Source organism: Hemiscyllium ocellatum, chromosome 7 (genome assembly GCF_020745735.1).
Source record: "Hemiscyllium ocellatum isolate sHemOce1 chromosome 7, sHemOce1.pat.X.cur, whole genome shotgun sequence".
NCBI lineage: Eukaryota > Metazoa > Chordata > Chondrichthyes > Orectolobiformes > Hemiscylliidae > Hemiscyllium > Hemiscyllium ocellatum.
Window position 1 is genome coordinate 63,612,951 of NC_083407.1, and position 21,397 is coordinate 63,634,347.

Here is a 21,397-nt window from a genome sequence, read left to right on the forward strand (position 1 = left end):
ACAGCAAATAAGTTACTAGCCTTTTGCAAAAACACACCGTAAGACAAACCAAACCAAAACTGAATATGCTTTCCTACAACTTGCTTCACCAATCAGAAATACTGCTTTTATTTTCCTGCAATTTCTCAGCCATTATGCAATAGCACTGTGTGTGTCAACTGACGAATAACAGCATATCTTGGCTTTAAGTACAAATATTAAAATAATCAAGTAGACAAAAACCTATTGAAATATGCCTTCTCGTTTCATGATAGTTGCAAATTTGCTTTGTTCCACCATGTTGAATGTAGTTGAAATTTAACAGAATTAAGAAATATGTATATTTAATTCAGCCCTGAGTAATGTATTACACTCCACCTGCAAGATTAACCCTAATGTAATAAGTATAATCCCATTGTACATGGTGCACTTAATTTAAACACTATTCCAGAATAACTAGGGGAAATGTCATTAGATTTAAAGAGCAACTTGGCAATTTCTTTTTAGTGACTTAAGAACATAAAAGTCAGATCTTAGTGTCAGGGTACAAAGGTACAATGGGTGGAAAAACTGTCAAATCACACTGTCATTATTGATAGTTTGCTGAAGTTAGAGTGCCCAAGAAATGTGTTGTAATCTGCTGATTTTTTAAAATTATGAATGACAATTGTGTGATAGTACAGAATTTAAAGATTGCTGAAAGAAGATAAGGAGTCAAACCTTTTTGCCTTGCCCTCATCAGGAGTTGATGCCCTGAAAAATGCAAGATTAAAAGATTTGACTTTGACATTTTTAGCAATGTTTATGAATTTTATACTTATGAAGTATAATCAAATTAAATTAAATTGTAGGCTTTTTGTTTGCTCAGGTTTCTAAATAAATCAGAGACTTTCTTAAGTTTTCAAACATTTTCTCAAATAAGACAGGATTTCTTCACCTGACAACCATATCACAATTGATGGCAGCATTGAACCTGAGTCTCCATCAAGCAATTCATGAATCAGTTTTTCTAACTTGTATCCTTTTCTTACCATTGCAACATCACATTCTTTCAAACCTTTAATTGGGCACAAGTCATTTGCACCATCACCAGTATAAATGATTCTTTGATACTGTACCCCTGCTTTAAGTTGATTAGCAATAAAATCATCCAATGCTTTTTTTTTGCAAAGATTATCAGGGCAATTTGGACAGCTGTGAGAATGAAAGCCCTTAATTACCAGATGATTTTGTTCAAAATTTGCTGGATTTGTAATAATACTATTAAATACTGAGCTGCTATTTGTTACTTCTAAAATCCAATTGATGAAACATGTATTAGAATCAGAAATTATAATGCAGTCAACTTGATCCTTCTTTTGGCAAATGAACTTCAGGAGGTCAACCATCCCTTTAGTATATGGCATTGATTGCATAACATTTTTCATTTCAGATTCCTTGATTCCTTGGTCTCCAAAATAGGCAAAGATCTTTTGCATGTATTCATTCCAGTGTGTTCCATCATAGGTTTCACGAAGCCAATCTGGCAGCTTCTTTTCAGGGATACATTTGACAACCCAAGTGTCACTGTTTCCATCTACAATTGTGTGATCAAAATCAAAAACAAGTAAACTCTTCATTCTCTGGAAACTTTATTCTGTTTAAAACAAAACAAGGAGAGAATGAATGATTTGTGCATGGCTGAAACTCTCACGTTGATTATATTGCAAAATTATGGGCAACCCTCTACTCAACCAGACATTTATGATGCTGAGAAGTTCCACAACATAGATGAATAACTTGACACAACCCTTCTATTTTCTCTCTGTAAATTAGTTGATAAGGGAACTATGAAGTTGAGGGCAAATCCCATCCTACTTTGAGTATTTCATAGACAAATTAATAATCTGCGTGGGTTTCCTCCGGGTGCTCCGGTTTCCTCCCACAGTCCAAAGATGTGCGGGTCAGGTGAATTGGCTAAGCTAAATTGCCCGTAGTGTTAGGTAAGGGGTAAATGTAGGGGTATGGGTGGGTTGCGCTTCGGCGGGTCGGTGTGGACTTGTTGGGCCGAAGGGCCTGTTTCCACACTGTAAGTCTAATCTAATCTAAAATGATGCTACATGATAGAAACATGGAACTGTTACGTTTCATATTATGAAACCTCATTGTATGAAGTTATAGGTAAGCTGGATATCTGAATTTTTAAAAATTGAATTATATTAATTTTTTTGCATTGTTTTCTCAGCTTAATATGCCAATAATTCAAAAGTACAGACACCTGGAATACAGCCAGCTTCAAGGGAACTGGTTCATGTTTGTCTATATTACTTGTTGTCAGGCCTCTATTAAGACAAGTTCATTTGTTTAAAAGGGCCAAAACTGGAACAAGCTAGAACATGTTTATATATTACAATCATGACAATTTTTATCAGAACTAATGAAATAAAACTTGAAAAGAAAATATTTTAGAAAAAGGCCTGGATTTCAGCTGAGTCTGAATCACTCAGGGATCCTTTAAAAAAAAAGGTAGACACTTACTAATTCTGAAATTTACAATAGCATCCCTGCATTTTCCAGTTTTCATGTGTGCTTGAAAGTGTTGGAGTCATGAGCTTGCACCTCATACTCAGGAAGTGGCTGGCTCTGTTGCGAGAAAGGGGTGTCATACTCTTGTCCCATTTCATGGAGTTGGGCCAATTTTTTAAAATGTGCTGAGTCATCCAAGATGGAGGACAGGAAAAATTTGTGGCTGCAGCAGCCTGCTCCTTTTTTGAGGTATTTTAGGTGTTGGAGGTGATTTCTTTGAATCCCAGGAGCAGCAATAACTGTTCGATATGCTGTTGCATTGTTTTGGAACTTTGAAGAAAAAAAAGTCAAAACAACAGCACTTTTAAAAGGGAGAGGGACAGACAAAGGAAGTGCATGGTGAGGTCAGTGCAGGAGAGACAGAGAGAGAGAGAGAGAGAGAGAGAGAGAGAAAAAGAAAGAAAGAAAGAAACCCACACTGCTAACTGACACAGTAGTCAACCTGCACAGTTAACTGCCTTTGCTGTTTGAATTCATATATCACTGGACATCGGAGTGCGTCTGGGAAAATGAACAGTGAAATTCACAACTGATCTTGGAGGTATCTGTTCGGGACAGTACAGAAACAGGTAAGTGGATATTTTAAGTGTGGCCTTATAGTAAGTCTGCAGTAGTGAGTAGAGTGGGTTCTTTCTTGATTATATGTTAGATAGAGACATGTCTTTTGATTAAACTTAAAAATATAAGCCATAAGTATTAATTTAACCTGAAGCTGTGTTTTGTCGAGGAATAAGACAGTGCTATTTTCTGGGTCTGTAGATTGTGAAGGAGCAAAAATGGCCTTTAGTAGAGTGATATGCTCTTGTCCGATGTGGGAGTTTAGGAGAATTTATGTATTACTGAGGATTATATCTGCAATAAATGTGTTGGTTGCAAATCCTATCAGATCGAATGGATCAGTTGGAGAGACAGTTAGAGACAATGAGGAATTTACAAGAGTAAGGGGATGTGATGGATGGCAGTTAGAGGAAGAAGGAAAAGTTGCAGATGCAGTCACATAGATGGGTTACCTCCAATAAAAGTAAGAGAGGTACGCAGGTAGTGCAGGAGTCTTCTGTGGCAATCCCCTTTTTAAACAAGTTTGCTGTTTTGGAAAATGTTGGGGAACAGCCAAGTTTCTGGTATTCAGGCTGGCTCTAATGCAATGAGGGGTACATCGAGTTCCAAGAGATCGACTGTGTTAAGGGACTCTCTAGTCTGAGGTACAGACAGACGTTTCTTTGGCCAGCAGCGAAAACTCAGAATGGTATGTTGCTTCCTGGGTGCCAGGAATTTTGGTGTCATCTGCAAACTTACTAACTGTACCTCTCATGCTCGCATTCAAATCATTTATGTAAATGACAAAAAGTAGAGGACTCAGTACTGATCCTTGTGGCACTCCACTAGTCACAGGCCTCCAGTCTGAAAAACAACCCTCCACCACCACCCTCTGTCTTCTACCTTTGAGCCAGTTCTGTATCTAAATGACTAGTTCTCCCTGTATTCCGTGAGATCTAACCTTGCTAATCAGTCTCCCATGGGGAACCTTGTTGAACGCCTTACTGAAGTCCATATAGATCACATCAACCGTTCTGTCCTCATCAATCCTCTTTGTTACTTCCTCAAGAGGCCCAGTAATCACTTCTCTAGCTTCCCACAGAGTTCTAGGGTACACCTGATCAAGTCCTGGGAATTTATCCACCTTTATCCGTTTCAAGACACCCAGCACTTCATCCTCTGTAATCTGGACATTTTGCAAGATGTCACCATCTATTTCCCTACAGTCTATATCTTCCATATCCTTTTTTTACAGTAAATACTGATGCAAAATACTCATTTAGTATCTCCTCCATTTTCTGCGGCTCCACACAAAGGCCGCCTTGCTGATCTCTGAGGGGCCCTATTCTCTCCCTTTGGATTCTCCTTAATTCTATTTACCAAAGCTATCTCATGTTCCCTTTTTGCCCTCCTGATTTCCCTCTTAAGTATACTCCTTACTTCCTTTATACTCTTCTAAGGATTCACTCGATCTATCCTGTCTATATCTGACATATGCTTCCTTCTTTTTCTTAACCAAACTCTCAATTTATTTAGTCATCCAGCATTCCCTATACCTACCAGCCTTTCCTTTCACCCTAACAGGAATATACTTGCTCTGGATTCTCATTTTCCATTTTCCAGCTGTCCCTTTACTTAGGAACATCTGCCCCCAATCAGCTTTCGAAAGTTCTTGCCTAATACCGTCAAAAGTAGCCTTTCTCCAATTTAGAACTTCAACTTTTAGATCTGGTCTATCCTTTTCTATCATTATTTTAAATCTAATAGGATTATGGTTGCTGGTTGCAAAGTGCTGCCCCACTGACACCTCAGTCACCTGCACTGCCGTTTTTCCCAAGAGTAGGTCAAGTTTTGTACCTTCTCTAGTAGGTACATCTACATGCTAAATGAGAAAATTGTCTTGTACACACTGAACAAATTCCTCTCCATCTAAACCCCTAACACTATGGCAGTCCCAGTCTATGTTTGGAAAGTTAAAATCCCCTACCATAACCACTCTATTATTCTTACAGATAGCTGAGATCTCCTTACAAGTTTGTTTCTCAATTTCACTCTGACTATTAGGGAGTCTATAATACAACCCTAATAAGGTTATCATCTCTTTCTTATTTCTCCGTTTCACCCAAATAACTTCCCTGGATGTATTTCTGGGAATATCCTCCTCAGCCCAGCTGTAATGCTATCCCTTATCAAAAATGCCACTCCCCCTCCTCTTTTGCCTCCCTTTTTATCCTTCCTGTAGCATTTGTATCCTGGAACATTAAGCTGCCAGTCCTGTCCATCCCTGAACCATGTTTCTGTAATAGCTATGATATCCCAGTCTCATGTTCCTAACCATGCCCTGAGTTCACCTGCCTTCCCTGTTAGGCCCCTTGTATCGAAATAAATGCAGTTTAATTATTAGTCCTACCTTTTTCCTGCCTGTCCTGACTGTTTGACTCCCTTCTGTTCTCAACTGTACCAGTCTCAAATTGATCTCTTTCCTCACTATCTCCGTGGGATTCCCCCCCCCAACCGTACTAGTTTAAATCCTCCCGAGCAGCTCTAGCAAATTTCCCTGCCAGTAAATTAGTCCCCTTCCAACCTTCCAATTTAGGTGCAATCCGTCCTTCTTGCACAGGTCACTTCTACCCCAAAAGAGATTCCAATGATCCAAAAATATGAATCCTTCTCCCATACACCAGCTCCTCAGCCATGCATTCATCTGCTCTATCCTCCTATTTCTGCCCTCACTAGCTCATACCACCAGGAGTAATCCAGATATCACTATTCTCGAGGACCTCCTTTTTAAATTTCTGCCTAACTCTCTGTAATCTCGCTTCAGAATCTCAACCTTTTTCCTCCCTATGTCGTTGGTGCCAATGTGGACAATGACCACTTGCTGGCCACTCTCCCCCGTGAGAACGTTCTGCACCCTCTCTGAGACATCCTTGAACCTGGCACCAGGGATGCAACACACCATTCTGCTTTTTCACTGCTGGCCACAGAAACAACAATTAACTTATCTGATTCTGTACTGTAAACTTCGCCCAACAGTTCATCCAAGATCAGTTGTGAATTTCACTGTTTGTTAATTTTCCCAGATGCACTCCGATGTCCAGTGATACATGAACTCAAACATCAAAGGCAGTAAACGTGCAGGTTTTCTCTCTCTCTCTCTCTCCTGCAATGACCTCACCATGTGCTTCCTTTGTCTGCTCTTCTCCCTTTTAAACTGCTGTTGTTTTGACTTTTTTTCCCAAAGTTCCAAAACAATGCAACAGCATATAAAGCAGTAGTTGTTGCTCCTGGAATTCAAGGAAATCACCTCCAGCACCTAAAATACCTCAAAAAAAGGAGCAGCTGTTATTGCCAGAAACTTGGATTACCCATTTATATCAAAACAAATTTTAAAAAGCCATTGATAACTTTTCACTATCTTAAAAAGATTTCTTCTTACTACAGGCCAATAAAATATAAGAAAAGAATCAAGACTGGGCAACTACCACAATCTGCAACCTCATGATCTGGCATATCCCTCCTCAACCATTACTGTCAAGCCAGAGGATCAATCCTGATTCAATGAGAGTGCAGGAGAACATGCGAGGTGCAGCACCAGGCATTCCTAAAAAATGAAATGATAACATAGTGAAGCTCCCAAACAAGACTACTTGCATGCCAAACAGCATAAGCAGCAAGTTATTGACAGCACTTAGTGATCCCACAACTAATGGATCAATTCTAAGTTCTGTAGTCCTGCACATGTAGTCAGAAATGTTGAAGGACAATTAAACACTCACTAGTGGAGGAGTCTCCACAAATATGTCTTGGAAGAGGCCAGCATAACACTGCAAAAGATAAAGCTGAAGTATTCACAGCAATCTTCAGCCGGAAGTGCCAAGTGGATGATCCATTGCAGTCTCCTCAGGTTGTTCCCAGCACTACAGATCACAACCTTCAGTCAATTCAGTCCATGTTATATTGAGAAAAGATTGGGGCACTGGATACTGCAAAGGCTATGGGTCCTGGCAACATTCAAGCAATAGTACTGAAGGCTTGTGTTCCAGAACTTGCTGCTCACTTAACCAAGCTCTTACAGCACAGTTATAACACTGGCATATAATAAGCAGGATAAATACAACCCATCAGTCTACTGTCATCATCAGTGAAATGATGAGAGGGGTGAACCCATAGGATGTGACTGGCCCAGATGAAGTCTCTGATTGTGCATTTAAATCCTGTAAGGACCAGCTGGCAGGAGTATTTGCAAACATCTTTAACCTCCCTACTACAATACAAGTTTCCCACCGACTTCAAGAAGACCACTAACATCCCGATGCCAAAGGAACTACAGGCTATGTGCCTTAATGACTACTGCCTGGTGGCTTTGACATCCATCATTACGAAAAGCTTTGAGAGGTTAGTAATGGCACACATCAACTCCAGCCTTCCTAATTTCCTTGATCCATTACAATTCACCTACCATCATAATAAGTGCACAGTAGACACCCTGGCCCTACCCTCATTCCTGGAACATCTGGATAACAACAACACCTCTGTCAGATTCCTATTTTTTGATTTTTAGGTCTGCATTCAACATCATAATTCCAACAAAATTCATCTCTAAACTCTAAGACCTAGGATTGTGCTTCCCCCACTCCAACTGGATCCTCAACTTCCTGACCTATGGATTGCAAAGAATAGCAATAGGTGACAACACCTTCTCCACAATAATCCTCAATACTGGTGCCCTGCAAGGCTGTGTACATGGCCCCTTATTATAATCCTTATACACTCTGTGGAGTGTAGAGCCAAATTAAGTTCTAACTCTGTTTACAAATTTGCAGCTGACACCACCATAGTGGGTCGGATCTCAAATAATAACAAGACAGAGTACAGGAAAGAGATAGACAGCTTTGTAGCATGGCATAAAGACACCAATCTACCCCTTAATGTCAGCAAAATGAAGGAGCTGATCATCAACTTAAGGAAGCGGAGTGGAGGACCTGCTCCTGTCTGTACCAATGGTACTGAGGTGGAGGCGATCAAGAGCTTCAAGTTCCTCGGAGTAAACATCACCAATAATCTATCATGGTCCACTCACGTTGACGCTACAGTCAACAAAGCACACTGATGCTTCTTCTTCCTCAGAAGGCTAAGGAAATTTGGAATGTCCACATAGAAAGTATCCTATCTGAATGCATCACAGCTTGATACAGCAATAGCTTTGCCCACGACCACAAGAAATTACAGAGAGTTGTGAATGTAGCCTTGTCCATCACACAAAACAATCTTCCTTCCATTGATTCTGTCTACACTTCCCACTGCCTCCAGAAAGCAACCAACATAATCAACGACCCGTCCCACCCCGGTTACACTCTCTTCCACCCTCTTCCAACAGACAGAAGCTACAAAAGTTTAATACCAACAGATTTAAGAAACAGCTTCTTCCCTGCTGTTATCAAATTTGTGAACAGATCTCTCATATATTAGAGTTGATCGTTCACTGTGCATTCCCTGTAGCTGTAATACTATATTCTGCATTCTGTCCTTTTACTCTAACGTAATCATGTAAGGATAATTTGTTTCATTGGCACACCAAACAATACTTTTCACTGTGCATGGGACAATAATAAATCAAATCAAATCAAATCAAATCAACTGTGCTATCAAGCAGCATCTCCTCTCCAATAACTCGCTCAGTGATATCCAGTTTGACTTCCATCAGGGGCACTCTGCTCATGACCTCATTACAACCTTTGTTCAAACATGAAGAGAAGAGTCGAGAAAGCTGAATTTCAGCCTTTAACATCGAGGCCACATTCGGCTGAATGTGGCATCTAAAAGCCCTAGCAAAACTGGAATCAATGAGTATCAGGAGGCAAACTCTCTGCTGGTTGGAGTCATACCTGGCACATTGGAAGATGGTTGTGGTTGTTGAAGGTCAGTCATTTCAGCTTCAGGATATCTCTGTGGGAGTTCCTCAGCAGAGTATCCCAGACCCATGCATGTTCAGCTGCTTCATCAATGACCTTGTTTCCATCAAAAGGATAGAAGTGGGGATGTTCACTGATGATTGCACAATGTTCAGCACTTTGTCAGATACTAAAGTAGTCCATCTTCCAATGCAACAAAATCTCAACAATATTCAGGCTTGAGCTGACAAGTGGCAAGTAACATGCATGCCACATAAGTGCCACGCTATGACCATTACCAATGAGAAACAATCTAAGCATCTCCCCATGACATTCAATAGTGTTACCATTACTGAATGCCCCACTATCAACATCCTTAGGGTTACCATTTACCCTGAAACTCAGCTGGACCCACCACACAGTGGCTACAAAAATGGGTCAAACAATAGGAGTATTGAAGCAAGTAACTCACATCCTGACTCCCCAAAACTTGTCCATCTGCAAGGCACAAGTCAGGAGTGTGATGGGATATCCTCCACTTGCCTGGATGAATGCAGCTCTAACAACACCCAAGAAGCTTGACACCATTTTGCATAAAGCAGTCCACCTGATTGGCATCACATCCACAAACATCCACTCCCCCCACCACTGACACTGAGTAGCAGCAGTGTGTACTATCTATGAAATGCACTGCAGAACTTCACTGAAGATCTTCAGACAGCCCTTCCAAACCCATGACCACTTCCATCTAGAATGACAATGGCCAGCAGACCCTTGCAAACACATCACATGGAAGTTCTACTCCAAGCAATTCACCATCCTGACTTGGAAATTTATTACCATTCCTTCATTGTCACTGGGTAAATATCCTGCAATTCCCTTCTGAAAGGCATTTTGGGTCAATCAACAACTTGTGGACTGCAGCCGTTCAGGAAGGCAGTACACCATCAGTTTCTCAAGGGAGAGGAGGACAGGTAATAAATGCTGGCCAACCAGATAAGCTCACAATCCAAGAATGGATTTTAAAACAATTAATCATTTAGAGTCTGAATGCTTTGATTACCTGTATTTTTACAGCATAGTCTCGGATAAGTAACATACCATCTTCTTTCATTATTCAAAATGTCTTTTTCCAGTAATTTAATTTTTCACAAAGTCCACATTTTAATCCGTATGTGTTTATGAATTCATGTGGTCACCTAGAGCTCTTTCACATCTTTACCTCTGTCTGTTCATTCATTTGTTACCGTCTCACCATATCAGCAGTTTCTCTTCACTAATTGAAAGTTTGCTCGATTCAGTCGTCCAATACTTTAACCTGTCTACTCATAGCTTCATGTGCGCTGGTAGTATACTCAACCAGTAATACTTCAAATTTGTCTTAGTGATCAACTACTTTTGTACTTCAAGGTATCACAGGCTCCCTCAATTCTGCAGACGGTGTTGGTTGATCTGATTATTTGATTTTGGATGATTTGATTTCAATCAGCTCCCAAACATTCATCAAATTTTAATTCTTTCTCTTGTGGCCTCAAAAGTAATTTGCTGATCTTCATTAGTGCCTTTTAGAAAGCTACTCAATGTTACTGTGCGGTTTTGTTTAAATTTTCCAAATGTCTCCATCATCGGCAGATTAAATGTCTTTGCTGCAACATCACTCTTTCCACTTTTGCAAAATTCACAGTTTTTCGCTCTTCCCCCTCCATTACTACTTCAAATGGGAAAGTAAGTTTGAGCAGATCATAAAGAGTTTTGTAAAGAGATATAAATTAGACTAAATGAGCAGGAAAGGAAAATGTGAAATGTGGGAAAATGTGGGGTTCCTCACTTTGGCAGAAAGAATATAAAAACAGAATATTACTTAAATTTACAGAGACTTCATATGTATCATAGAATCCCTACCATGTAGTAACAGGCAATTTGGCCCATCAAGTTCACACAGACCCTCCAAGAAGCATCCCACCCAGACCTATCCCCCTACTCTATCCCGATAGCCCTGCATTTCCCATGGCTAATGCACCTACCCTGCACATTCCTGGACACCGGGGGCAATTTGGCACGGCCAAATTTATTCTCTGAAAGGATTTCATCTTTGGAATTACTTCACTGAGCTGTGGAGGTTGGGTCATTGAATAATATTCAGGGCTGGTTTTGGAAAGTTTTTATACGACAAAGGGTGCCAAGGGTCATCTCGTAGGAGTTAAGATCAATATCAGATCAACTTTATTGAATGGTGGAGGTAAGAATGGGAGTCAATGTTTACCATGTTAGTTTTTTTAAAACATTGAAGCAAACATGCAAAATCAGTCATGATGGCAGTTACTATATACTAGCACCTTAAATGGAACATTGCTTTTGAGATCAGAAAATTGGCCACGCTTAAAATAAAAATCATGTCTTACGGCCAAAAAGAAAATTTATGGTGGAGCTGGCTGAAAGGAATGAAAGGCTATTCCTGATCATATTTCTTTTGATCTTATGTTAAGAATGTCTCCATGTGACTGACATACATTGATTTTCAGCACATGACTGCGTGTAGCAGTAAAATGTGGTAACGCCAGAATACAACAATTATTTCCCAACCCTTTTTAAACACTACAACAATGTCAGATCCAGGCTATATGTTTATACAACAATCTGATAGTAATTCAAATAATGCAACAATAATACTCTAATCGTTTCCGCAAACATTTGACTTTGGTTTTGGTCACACAGCTCTTCATACTGATGACTCTGGGTAGGCCCGAAAAAGAACCTTACAATCTTCAGTTTCCTTGTATAGACACACTGAAGGAAGTATGTTTAAAAATAAATGTGCAGCATATAGTATAAGCTATTATTAACCCGTATGATCGCTACCGTCTGCAGTAAGCTATTTCGTTAAGTTTTCTGAAATAATCAATTTCTGTACCTGGGAGGGACTGACAGTTTTTAAAAGGCACAACGGTCTAAGCACGAGATACCTCTGTTAATGTCCAGAAGATGCTCATTGAACACTGTGCCCCCAGGCTGAAGGAAATCCCGCTCTGCTCCGCTCCACTTCCACACACCGTCCAGCGGCGGCGCTAACGAGCAGCCTGAGGACCGGCCCGGAATATGCGCACAGTCCACTCAGGTGGACTGGGTGCGAGCTGCCGCCGCTCGCTGGTTACCATAGTAACGGAAACGCATTCGACTGGAAGTCCTTCTTCACACTTCCGGCGTTGTTGCTGGGCAACCGTGGGAAAGGAACACGCGAAAGGGTTGCTGCGAGCTAAATGAAAGAGGTTATCGATGGCCGTAGCCGCAAAATAACTTTCGATTCATGTTTTGCTTTCATTAAGTAAATGGCGACAGCTGCTAACATCACGCCCCTGAGCCGAAGACCGATGAGTACCTCTAGTTCCAGTTCCAGTGAGTTTATTTTAATTGAAAGAATCAACTTGCCGCACAGGATGTTGCTAAGTAAGAGCTTATGGTGGTAGGGGCAAGAGACTGCCAAGAATAAAGGATTAGCTAAATGGAGAAGGCAGAAAGTAGGGTTAAAAAGGACTTTTTCAGTATGGCAACGGTGACCAGTGGAGACTACTGGAGCAAGGGTCATTGTTGGGGCCACAACTATCACGTTATAACGATTAACGATCTGGATGAAGGAACTGAGAGGCATTGTTGCGAAGTTTGCTGATGATATGAAGATAGGTGTAGGGGACAGGTGTTGTTGAACAGGCAAGAACGCTGTAGAAAGACTTGGACGGGCTAGGAGACTGTGGTAAAGAAGTGGCAATTGAAATACAATGTGGGAAAGTGTGAGGTTATGCACTTTGGTCAGAAAAATATAGGCGTAGACTATGTTACAAATGGGAAAAAGCTTTGTAAATCTGAAGCATAAAGGGGTTTGGGAGTCTGGGTGCAGGATCCTTTTAAGTTTAACATGCAACTTTTAATTGGCAATTAGGAAAGTAAGTGCAATGTTAGTATTCAATTTAAGAAAGCTAGAATATAAGTGCAGAGACGTACTGCTGAGGCTGTATCTGGTTGTACTACATTTGGAATATTGTGAGCAATTTTGGTCCCCATATATAAAGAAGAATGTACTGGCATTGGAGAGAATATAGAGGAGGTGTACAAGAATGATCCTGGGGATGAACAACTTGCCATGTAAGGAGCAGTTAAGGACCCTGGATCTGTGTTGTTGGAATTTAGAAGGATGAGGGGGATTTGACTGAAACTTACAGAATTCCGAGGGGCCTGAATGGAGTGGATATGGAGAAACTATTTCCACTTGTAAAAGAAACAAGGATCTGAGGGCATAGCCTCAGAGTGAAGGCACAACCCTTTTGAACGTGAGAAGTTTTGGCAAGTAGGATCAAGGAAAACCCTAAAGCTTTCCACAGGTATGTCAGGAATAAAAGAATGACCGAGTGAGATTAGGGCCTATCAAGTACAGTAGTGGCAAGTTGTATATTAGACTGTTAGACTGTTAGGCTGTTAGACTGATGGGATTGAGGTTCATAAGGAGGAGGTGTTAGCAATTCTGGAAAATTTGAAAATAGATCAATCCCCTGGGCTGGATGGGATTTACCTTAGGATTCTCTGCGAAGCTCAGGAAGAGATTGCAGAACCTTTGGCTTTGATCTTTATGTTGTCATTGTCCATAAGAATTGTGCCAGAAGACTGGAGGATAGCTGTTCAAGAAGGGGAGTAGAGACGACCCTGGTAATTGTAGACCAGTGAGCCTTAATTAAGTTATGGGTAAAGTTTTGGAAAGGAATAATTTGATTAGTGATAGTCAACACAGTTTTGTAAAGGGTGGGTCATACCTCGCAAACATTATTGAGTTCTTTGGGAAGGTGACCAAACAGGTGGATGAGGGTAAAGCAGTTGATGTAGTGTATTTGGATTTCTGTAAAGGGTTTTATGAGGTTCCCCATGGTAGGTTATCGCAGAAAATACAGAGGAATGGAATTGTGTGATCTAGCGGTATGGATCAGAAATTGGCTAGCTGAAAGAAGACTAGGTAGTGATTGATGGGATATGTTCATCCTGGAGTTCAGTTAATAGTGGTGTATTACAATTATCTGTTTTGGGGCCACTGTTGTTTGCCATTTTTATAAGTGACCTGGATAAGAGCTTGAAGGATGGGTAAGTAAATTTGCGGGTGACACTAAAGTCGGTCGAGTTGTGGACAGTGTGGAAAGATGTTGCATTTTACAGAGGGACATAGATAAGCTGCAGAAATGGACTGAGAGGTGGAAAATGGTGTTTAATGCACAAAATTTGATTCACTTTGGAAGGAGTAACAGGAACACAGAGAACTGGGCTAATGGTAAGATTCTTGGTAGTGTGGGTGAGCACAGAGATCTCTATGTCCATGTACATAGATCCCTGAAAGTTGCCATCCAGGTTGATAGGGTTGTTAAGAAGGCATATGGTATATTAGCATTTATTGGTAGAAGGATTGTGATTCAGAGCCATGAGGTCATGTTACAGCTGTGTAAAACTCTGGTGCGGCCGCATTTGGACTATTGCATACAGTTCTGGTCGCCACATTATAGGAAGGATGTGGAAGCATTGGAAAGGGTGCAAGGGACATTTATCGGATGTTGCCTGGTGTGAATGGAAGGTCTTATGAGTGAAAGAGGTAAAAACAATGACTGCAGATGCTGGAAATTAGATTCTGGATCAGTGGTGCTGGAAGAGCACATCAGTTCAGGCAGCATCCAAAGTGCAGCGGAATCGACATTTCGGGCAAAAGCCCTTCAGGAATAAAGGCAGTGAGCCTGAAGTGTGGAGAGATAAGCTAGAGGAGGGTGGGGGTGGGGAGAAAGTAGCATAGTGTTCAGTGGGGGAGGGGATGAAGGTGATAGGTCAGGGAGGAGAGGGTGGAGTGGATAGGTGGAAAAGGAGCTAGGTAGGTCGGACAAGTCATGGGCACAGTACTGAGCTGGAAGTTTGGAACTAGGGTGAGATGGGGGAAGGGGAAATGAGGAAACTGTTGAAGTCCACATTGATGCCCTGGGGTTGAAGTGTTCCGAGGTGGAAGATAAGGCGTTCTTCCTCCAGGCATCTGGTGGTGAGGGAGCGGCAGTGAAGGAGGCCCAGGACCTCCATGTCCTTGGCAGAGTGGGAGGGGGAGTTGAAATGTTGGGCCACGGGGCGGTGTGGTTGATTGGTGCGGGTGTCCTGGAGGTGTTCCCTAAAGCACTCTGCTAGGAGGCGCCCAGTCTCCCCAATGTAGAGGAGACCGCATTGGGAGCAACCGATACAATAAATGATATTAGTGGATGTGCAGGTAAAATTTTGATGAATATGGAAGGCTCCTTTAGGGCCTTGGATGGAGGTGAGGGAGGAGGTGTGGGCACAGGTTTTACAGTTCCTTCGGTGGCAGGGGAAAGTGCCGGGGGGAGGGTGGGTGGTAGGGGGGGCATGGACCTGACCAGGTAGTCATGGAGGGAACGGTCTTTGCAGAAGGCAGAAAGGGGTGGGGAGGGAAATATATCCCTGGTGGTGGGGTCTTTTTGAAGGTGGCGGAAATGTCGGCGGATGATTTGGTTTATGCGAAGGTTTGTAGGGTGGAAGGTGAGCACCAGGGACGTTCTGTCCTTGTTACGGGTTGGAGGGGTGGAGTCTGAGGGCGGAGGTGCGGGATGTGGACGAGATGTGTTGGAGGGCATCTTTAACCACGTGGGAAGGGAAATTGCGGTCTCTAAAGAAGGAGGCCATCTGGTGTGTTCTATGGTGGAACTGGCCCTCCTGGGATCAGATACGGCGGAGAAATTGGGAATACGGGATGGCATTTTTGCAAGAGGTAGGGTGGGAAGAGGTGTAATCCAGGTAGCTGTGGGAGTCGGTGGGTTTGTAAAAAATGTCAGTGCCAAGTTGGTCGTCATTAATGGAGATGGAGAGGTCCAGGAAGGGGAGGGAGGTGTCCGAGATGGTCCAGGTAAATTTAAGGTCAGGGTGGAATGTGTTGGTGAAGTTGATGAATTGCTAAACCTCCTCGCGGGAGCACGAGGTGGCGCCAAAGCAGTCATCAATGTAGCGGAGGAAGAGGTAGGGAGTGGTGCCAGTGTAATTACGGAAGATCAACTGTTCTACGTAGCCAACAAAGAGATAGGCATAGCTGGGGCCCATACATGTGCCCATGGCTACCCCTTTGGTCTGGAGGAAGTGGGAGGATTCAAAGGAGAAATTGTTAAGGGTGAGGACCAGTTCGGCCAGTGGAAGGGTACTGTTGGGGACGTCTGGAGAGGAAAAAAGTGGAGGGCTTGGAGGCCCTGGTCATGGCGGATGGAGGTGTAGAGGGATTGGATATCCATGGTGAAGATGAGGCATTGGGAGCTGGGGAAACGCAAGTCTTGGAGGAGGTGGAGGGCGAGGGTGGTGTCTCGAACGTATGTGGGGAGTTCCTGGACTAGGGGGAATAGGACAGTGTTGAGGTAGGTAGAGATGAGTTCAGTGGGGCAGGAGCATGCTGAGACAATGGGTCTGCCAGGGTGGTCAGGCTTGTGGATCTTGGGAAGGAGGTAGAACCGCGTAGTGCGGGGTTCCTGGACTATGAAGTTGGAAGCTGTGGGTGGGAGATCTCCTGAGGTGATGAGGTTCTATATGGTCTGGGAGATGATGGTTTGGTGATGGGGGGTGGGGTCATGGTTGAGGTGGCAGTAGGAAGAGGTGTCCTCGAGTTGGCGTTTGACTTCAGCGGTGTAGAGGTCAGTGTGCCAGACTACCACTGCGCCCCCTTTATCTGCTGGCTTGATGGTGAGATTGGGATTGGAGCAGAGGGATTGGAGGGTTGCGCGTTGTGAGGGTGAGAGGTTGGTGTGGGGAAGGGGGGTAGACAGGTTGAGGCAGTTAATGTCCCGGCGGCAGTTTGAAATGAAGAGGTCGAGGGCAGGTAATAGGCCAGCGCGTGGTGTCCAGATGGATGCAGTGTGTTGGAGGTGGGCGAAGGCATCCTCGGAAGATGGGCGGGAATCCTGATTGTGAAAGTAAGCTCGGAGGCGGAGGCAACGGAAAAATTGTTCGACGTCACAGTGTGTATTAAATTCATTGATGTGTGGACAGAGGGGGATGAAGGTGAGTCCTTTGCTGAGGACTGATCATTCGTCCTCAGTGAGGGGGAGGTCTGGAGGGATGGTGAAAACACGGCAGGGCTGGGAGCTGGGATCTGGTGTGGGTGTGGAGCTGGGAGTGGGGTCGGAGCCAGTAACTGGAGTGGGTGTGATGGTGGGGGGAGTGAGGGTGGAGTCATGAGCAGGGGTGGTGTTCCCCTCAGGATTCTGGGGCACGGGGATAGTGACAGTGGGGTCTGTGGGGGGCATGTCAGCAGGTGAGTGGTGCTGGTGGGGGCGGAAGTGGTGGTGACCACAGCAGTAGGGGTGGCGGAAGTCACTGAGCATATGATAGCAGCGAAGATGTGAGGGGCGGACGTGATGTCACGTGTGATGCATGAGGAATTGTGAGGGGCGGAAGTGGCTGTGGGAGTGGCCATGATGGGAGCGGAAGTGACATCATCAATCAGCGTGGGGATGGTAGCTGCATCAGCCACATGGCTCATGGTGTCTGAGTCATGTCCGAGGCCAGGGGAATCTTCTGGAATGTTTGAGAAGTGCTGGTTGTGGAGGTGGGTGGATAAAAGTTTGTTGTACTTACAGTTTTTGATGTTTGAGATGGAATTGAAATACTGTTTGTTGAGAGTATGAATTCTCCTGAGGATGTAGTACAGAGTGGGTCCTTTGCAATTCTGAGAAAGTGTGGCCCTCAGCTGAGGCACGGCTGACTGTAGAGAGGTTAGGTGCTGGCGCATTGCTGCAAGCGTGGAGTGGAGGATCCTGAAGGAGAACTGTTGCTGGTGTTTTTGAATCTGTAGTCTGTACTGTTTGTCCTGTTCGGGTCCAAACTCTGCTAGTTTAAAGGTGGTCCAGAGTGAAAGGCTGAGGGACTTGAGGCTGTTTTTGTTAGTTAGAAGAAGGTGAAGAAGTGACTTAATAGAGACACACAAGATGATCAGAGGATAAGATAGGGTGGACAGTGAGAGCCTTTTTTCTTGGATAGTGATGGTTAGCTTGGTGGTAAATAGCTTTAAATTGGGGGGTGATAGATAGAGGACAGAAATTGAAGGTAGATTCTTTACTCAGAGAGTAGTAGGTGCGTGGAATGCTTTGCCTGCAACAATAGTTGATTGGCCAACTTTAAGGACGTTTAAATGGTCATTGGATAAATATATGGATGATAATGGAATAGTGTAAGTTAGATGGGCTTCAGATCGCTATCACAGGTTAACGCAATATAGAGGGCTGAAGGGCCTGTACTGCACTGTATGGTTTTTGTTCAATGTTCTAAGATGAGGAAGTATTACTTTAGCCAGAAGGTGGTGAATCTGGGGACCTCATTGCTGCAGAAGGCTATGGAAGCCAAGTTATTGAGTGTACTTGAGATGGAGGTAGATAGATAGGTTCTTGATTATTAATGGGACCAAGGGTTATGGGAGAAAGCAGGAGAATGGGGGTGAGAAACCATGATCAAATGGCAGAGCAGACTCTATGAGCTGACTGGACTAATTGTACTTCTAAATTGTATGAACTTAATTGTTGCATTGGTGCCAGATAGCATGGATTTGGCATGCATCCTATAAAGCGAGACTCTTGTGGCATGGTGGTAATACTTCTGAGCGTGGTGCTGGAAAAGCACAGCAGGACAGGCAGCATCTGAGAAGCAGGACAGTTGACGTTTCGGGCGAAAGCCCTTCATCAGGAATGAGGCTTGTGAGCCAGGAACTGCAGGATCTGGAAATTTGAAACGTTCTGTTGAGTTGTTAATTATCACTCCTGGTTTTGTTTTATTTAAATTCACAAATCACCCACCAGATAATGTGTTCAGTATCTGAAGCATGTGGCTCAGCATGATATCACACTGAGGCTTGCTCAGTTTTTTGTTTCTCCATCATTCCACTGGATTCATGAAAGCCCTGAAAATGATATCCATGAACTATGTCATGCTTTGTTGTTGAAGGACAACTGACAATGTTTATGCGTGTGTACATTCACCTTGAGAAAATATGCTTTAAAATACTATAACTGTTGATATTATTAGTATTTTTGTGTGAACGTTGTTGACTCATGTAAAACAGAAGTTGTACTCTACTCAAATGAATAATTTTATGATCAGTCAATATGGCTTGAATGAAATATTTCAGAAATTACAAACAAATGACCAGAATTTCTATAGGAATTTGATAGAACAGAGTAGAGTTAGCTATCATTTTAGAATTGCAGCTGCATTCTCAAAAAGTGAGAAGGTTGCACTTGACTTAATATAGTAACTAGACCATGCCTTTTGCACTGAAAATTGTTCCAAATCAGAAATGCTTAACCAGACTACAAAAATTTCTTGCATTAAATTTTAAATTAGTTGTCAGATCCAGGATAAAAGCAATCAATCATTAATCAATCTGTAAATTTTATTGATGGAAAAGCAGATTAATTTTTCACAACACCTGTGCATAGTCCAGGATGTCTAACAGCCCACCAGAATCACTGATTTGCAAGAATTTTACTGGCTGTTGTGATGCTATGTGCCTTTAAGGGGATTTATTTTGTCCTGGTTCTCTTGAAGAGAGGTGTTGTCAATGTGTCTTGGCTCTATGGAAAGCAGAGTAAATAGCTTTGGCTTTTTACAAATTAGACCAAGGAAGCATGAGTGTGAGGACTCAGGCCCACAAAGGTTTAGGGTTTTAGTGTTTACTTTCAATATTTGAAGTTGAGGTTTTTTTGAAGTTGAAGCTGTTTTCTCTCTGCTGCAAAAGCTTGAGTTCTCTCTCTGCTGCTAGATTCGTTCTGTTGGTGTTCCTTTCTCTTGGACTGGAGGAGATATCAAGTGAACAAATCTGTTTTGTTGAATTTGCCTTAACTAAGATGTACTTGGTATGGTATGCTGCTATATTGGAACAGTGAATGAGTAGTAGTTAAAAAATGTTATTTTGTAAAGTACTTTCATACATTTTTAAGGTTGTTCCAATTTTTTTTTGTTTGTGTTTAAATGTCGTGTAAGAATAAAATGTGTTTTGCTTCAAATCTAGTGGTGTGATCAACCAAATCACATCTAGAACACAGCGCCTTACACATGCCTTTAAATAAAATAAAAGTTAGGGTTGAGACTATTCTCCTTGATATATTTTGAGGGGGTTTGGTCTGGTCCATAACATTAATAAATAACTTAATCTTACAGCTATAATAACATCTTATGTCGCATAACAATATGAGTGCAAATGTGCAAGATGGATCAAGGCAACCATTTTTGCTTTGGGATGTTATTTTATCCACTGGATGTCACTGAAGATGAGCATTTATTCACCATTCCTGAATGGATTGAAAGCTATTTCACAGCAGAGTTAAGAGGCAAAAATATTTGAGTTTCTGTTATCAAATGTAAGCCATGTAACTTTCTTCCTTAAAGAACATCACTGAAGAGTGTGATTTTGAACAATAATAGTACCATGGTCACTGATATAGATATTAGCTTTATATTTCAGATTTATTAAATTAATTTAAATTGCAGAAGTTGCTGTGGTGAGATTTCTAATCATGTACCCAAAGCATTAGCTTGGACCTCTGGATGACTAGTCTTGTGACATTATCATTACGCTGTCACTGACGTATTATCCAATCATCCTTGAAAAGGCTTCTTGAATAGTAACATGAAGGTACTTCCACTGGAGGAGAACTGGAAGAAATATAGAAAATGGGAGCAGGATTGGGCCATTTGGCTTTTTGAATCTGCACAGCCATTCAATATGATCATCCCTGATCATTCAACTCAGTATCCCATTCCCACTTTATCCCCACAACTTTTGATCCTTTTAGCTCTAATACCTATATCCAACATCTTGAAAACATACTATTTTGGTCTCAATCACTTTCTGTGGCAGAGAATTTCACATACTCACTACTGCTGCGGTGAAGAAATTTCTCCTAATCTCCATCCTAAATGGCCTACCGTGTATCCTTAGAATGTTATCTTTGGTCCTGGACACCCCAGTTTTATTCTTGCATTTACCCTGTCTCATTCGATTAGAATTTTAAAGCTTTCAACGAGGCCTCCGCTCATTGTTCTTAACTTCAGTGAATATAACCAATCCAGTCTCTTCATATGTAAGTCCTGCCATCTCAGCGATCATTCAAGTAATCCTTCATTGTATTCCCTCCATAGCCAATCCTCAGATACCAATGCACCAGATGTGGGCTCACCAAGACTCTGTACAATTGCAGCAAGATATTCCTGCTCCTTTATGTAAACCCGTTCACTATGAAGGTCAATGTACCATTTGTCTTCACCACTTGCTGCACCTGCATGTTTCAGTGACTGGTGTTCAAGAATGCTCAGGTCTCACTGCATCTCCCCTTTCCCAACCGAAGTGGATAACTTCATATTTATCCACATTG

The 21,397-nt window shown here is 42.3% G+C and overlaps 2 protein-coding genes across 3 annotated transcripts in view; one reads left to right on the top strand and one right to left on the bottom strand.

Annotated features, from left to right (window-relative positions):
• Positions 1 to 326: 326 nt before the first annotated feature.
• Positions 327 to 12,018, bottom strand: phospho2 (phosphatase, orphan 2). 2 transcript variants are annotated; one of them, XM_060827917.1, is made up of 2 exons: positions 11,939 to 12,018; positions 327 to 1,615 (listed from the first exon to the last, which is right to left on the bottom strand). In XM_060827917.1, exon 2 carries the CDS (start codon positions 1,596 to 1,598, stop codon positions 873 to 875), a length of 726 nt encoding a protein of 241 aa, XP_060683900.1. In that variant the 5' UTR covers positions 1,599 to 1,615; positions 11,939 to 12,018; the 3' UTR covers positions 327 to 872. The 2 variants fall into 2 exon arrangements, with proteins under 2 accessions (XP_060683900.1, XP_060683899.1); XM_060827916.1 differs by having other exon boundaries at positions 11,887 to 12,018.
• A 184-nt stretch (positions 12,019 to 12,202) lies between these two features.
• The window catches only part of cfap210 (cilia and flagella associated protein 210), a 59,501-nt gene continuing 50,306 nt past the window's right edge, over positions 12,203 to 21,397 (top strand). The window contains exon 1 of the mRNA XM_060827915.1: positions 12,203 to 12,368. Within this exon, the coding sequence (XP_060683898.1) occupies positions 12,302 to 12,368 (67 nt within the window). The 5' untranslated portion in view covers positions 12,203 to 12,301. The remainder of the gene's footprint in view (positions 12,369 to 21,397) is intronic.

Coding starts and splice junctions, on each gene's coding strand:
- phospho2 (XM_060827917.1), bottom strand. CDS start 1,598: ATGAAGAGTTTACTTGTTTTTGATTTTGATCACACAATTGTAGATGGA.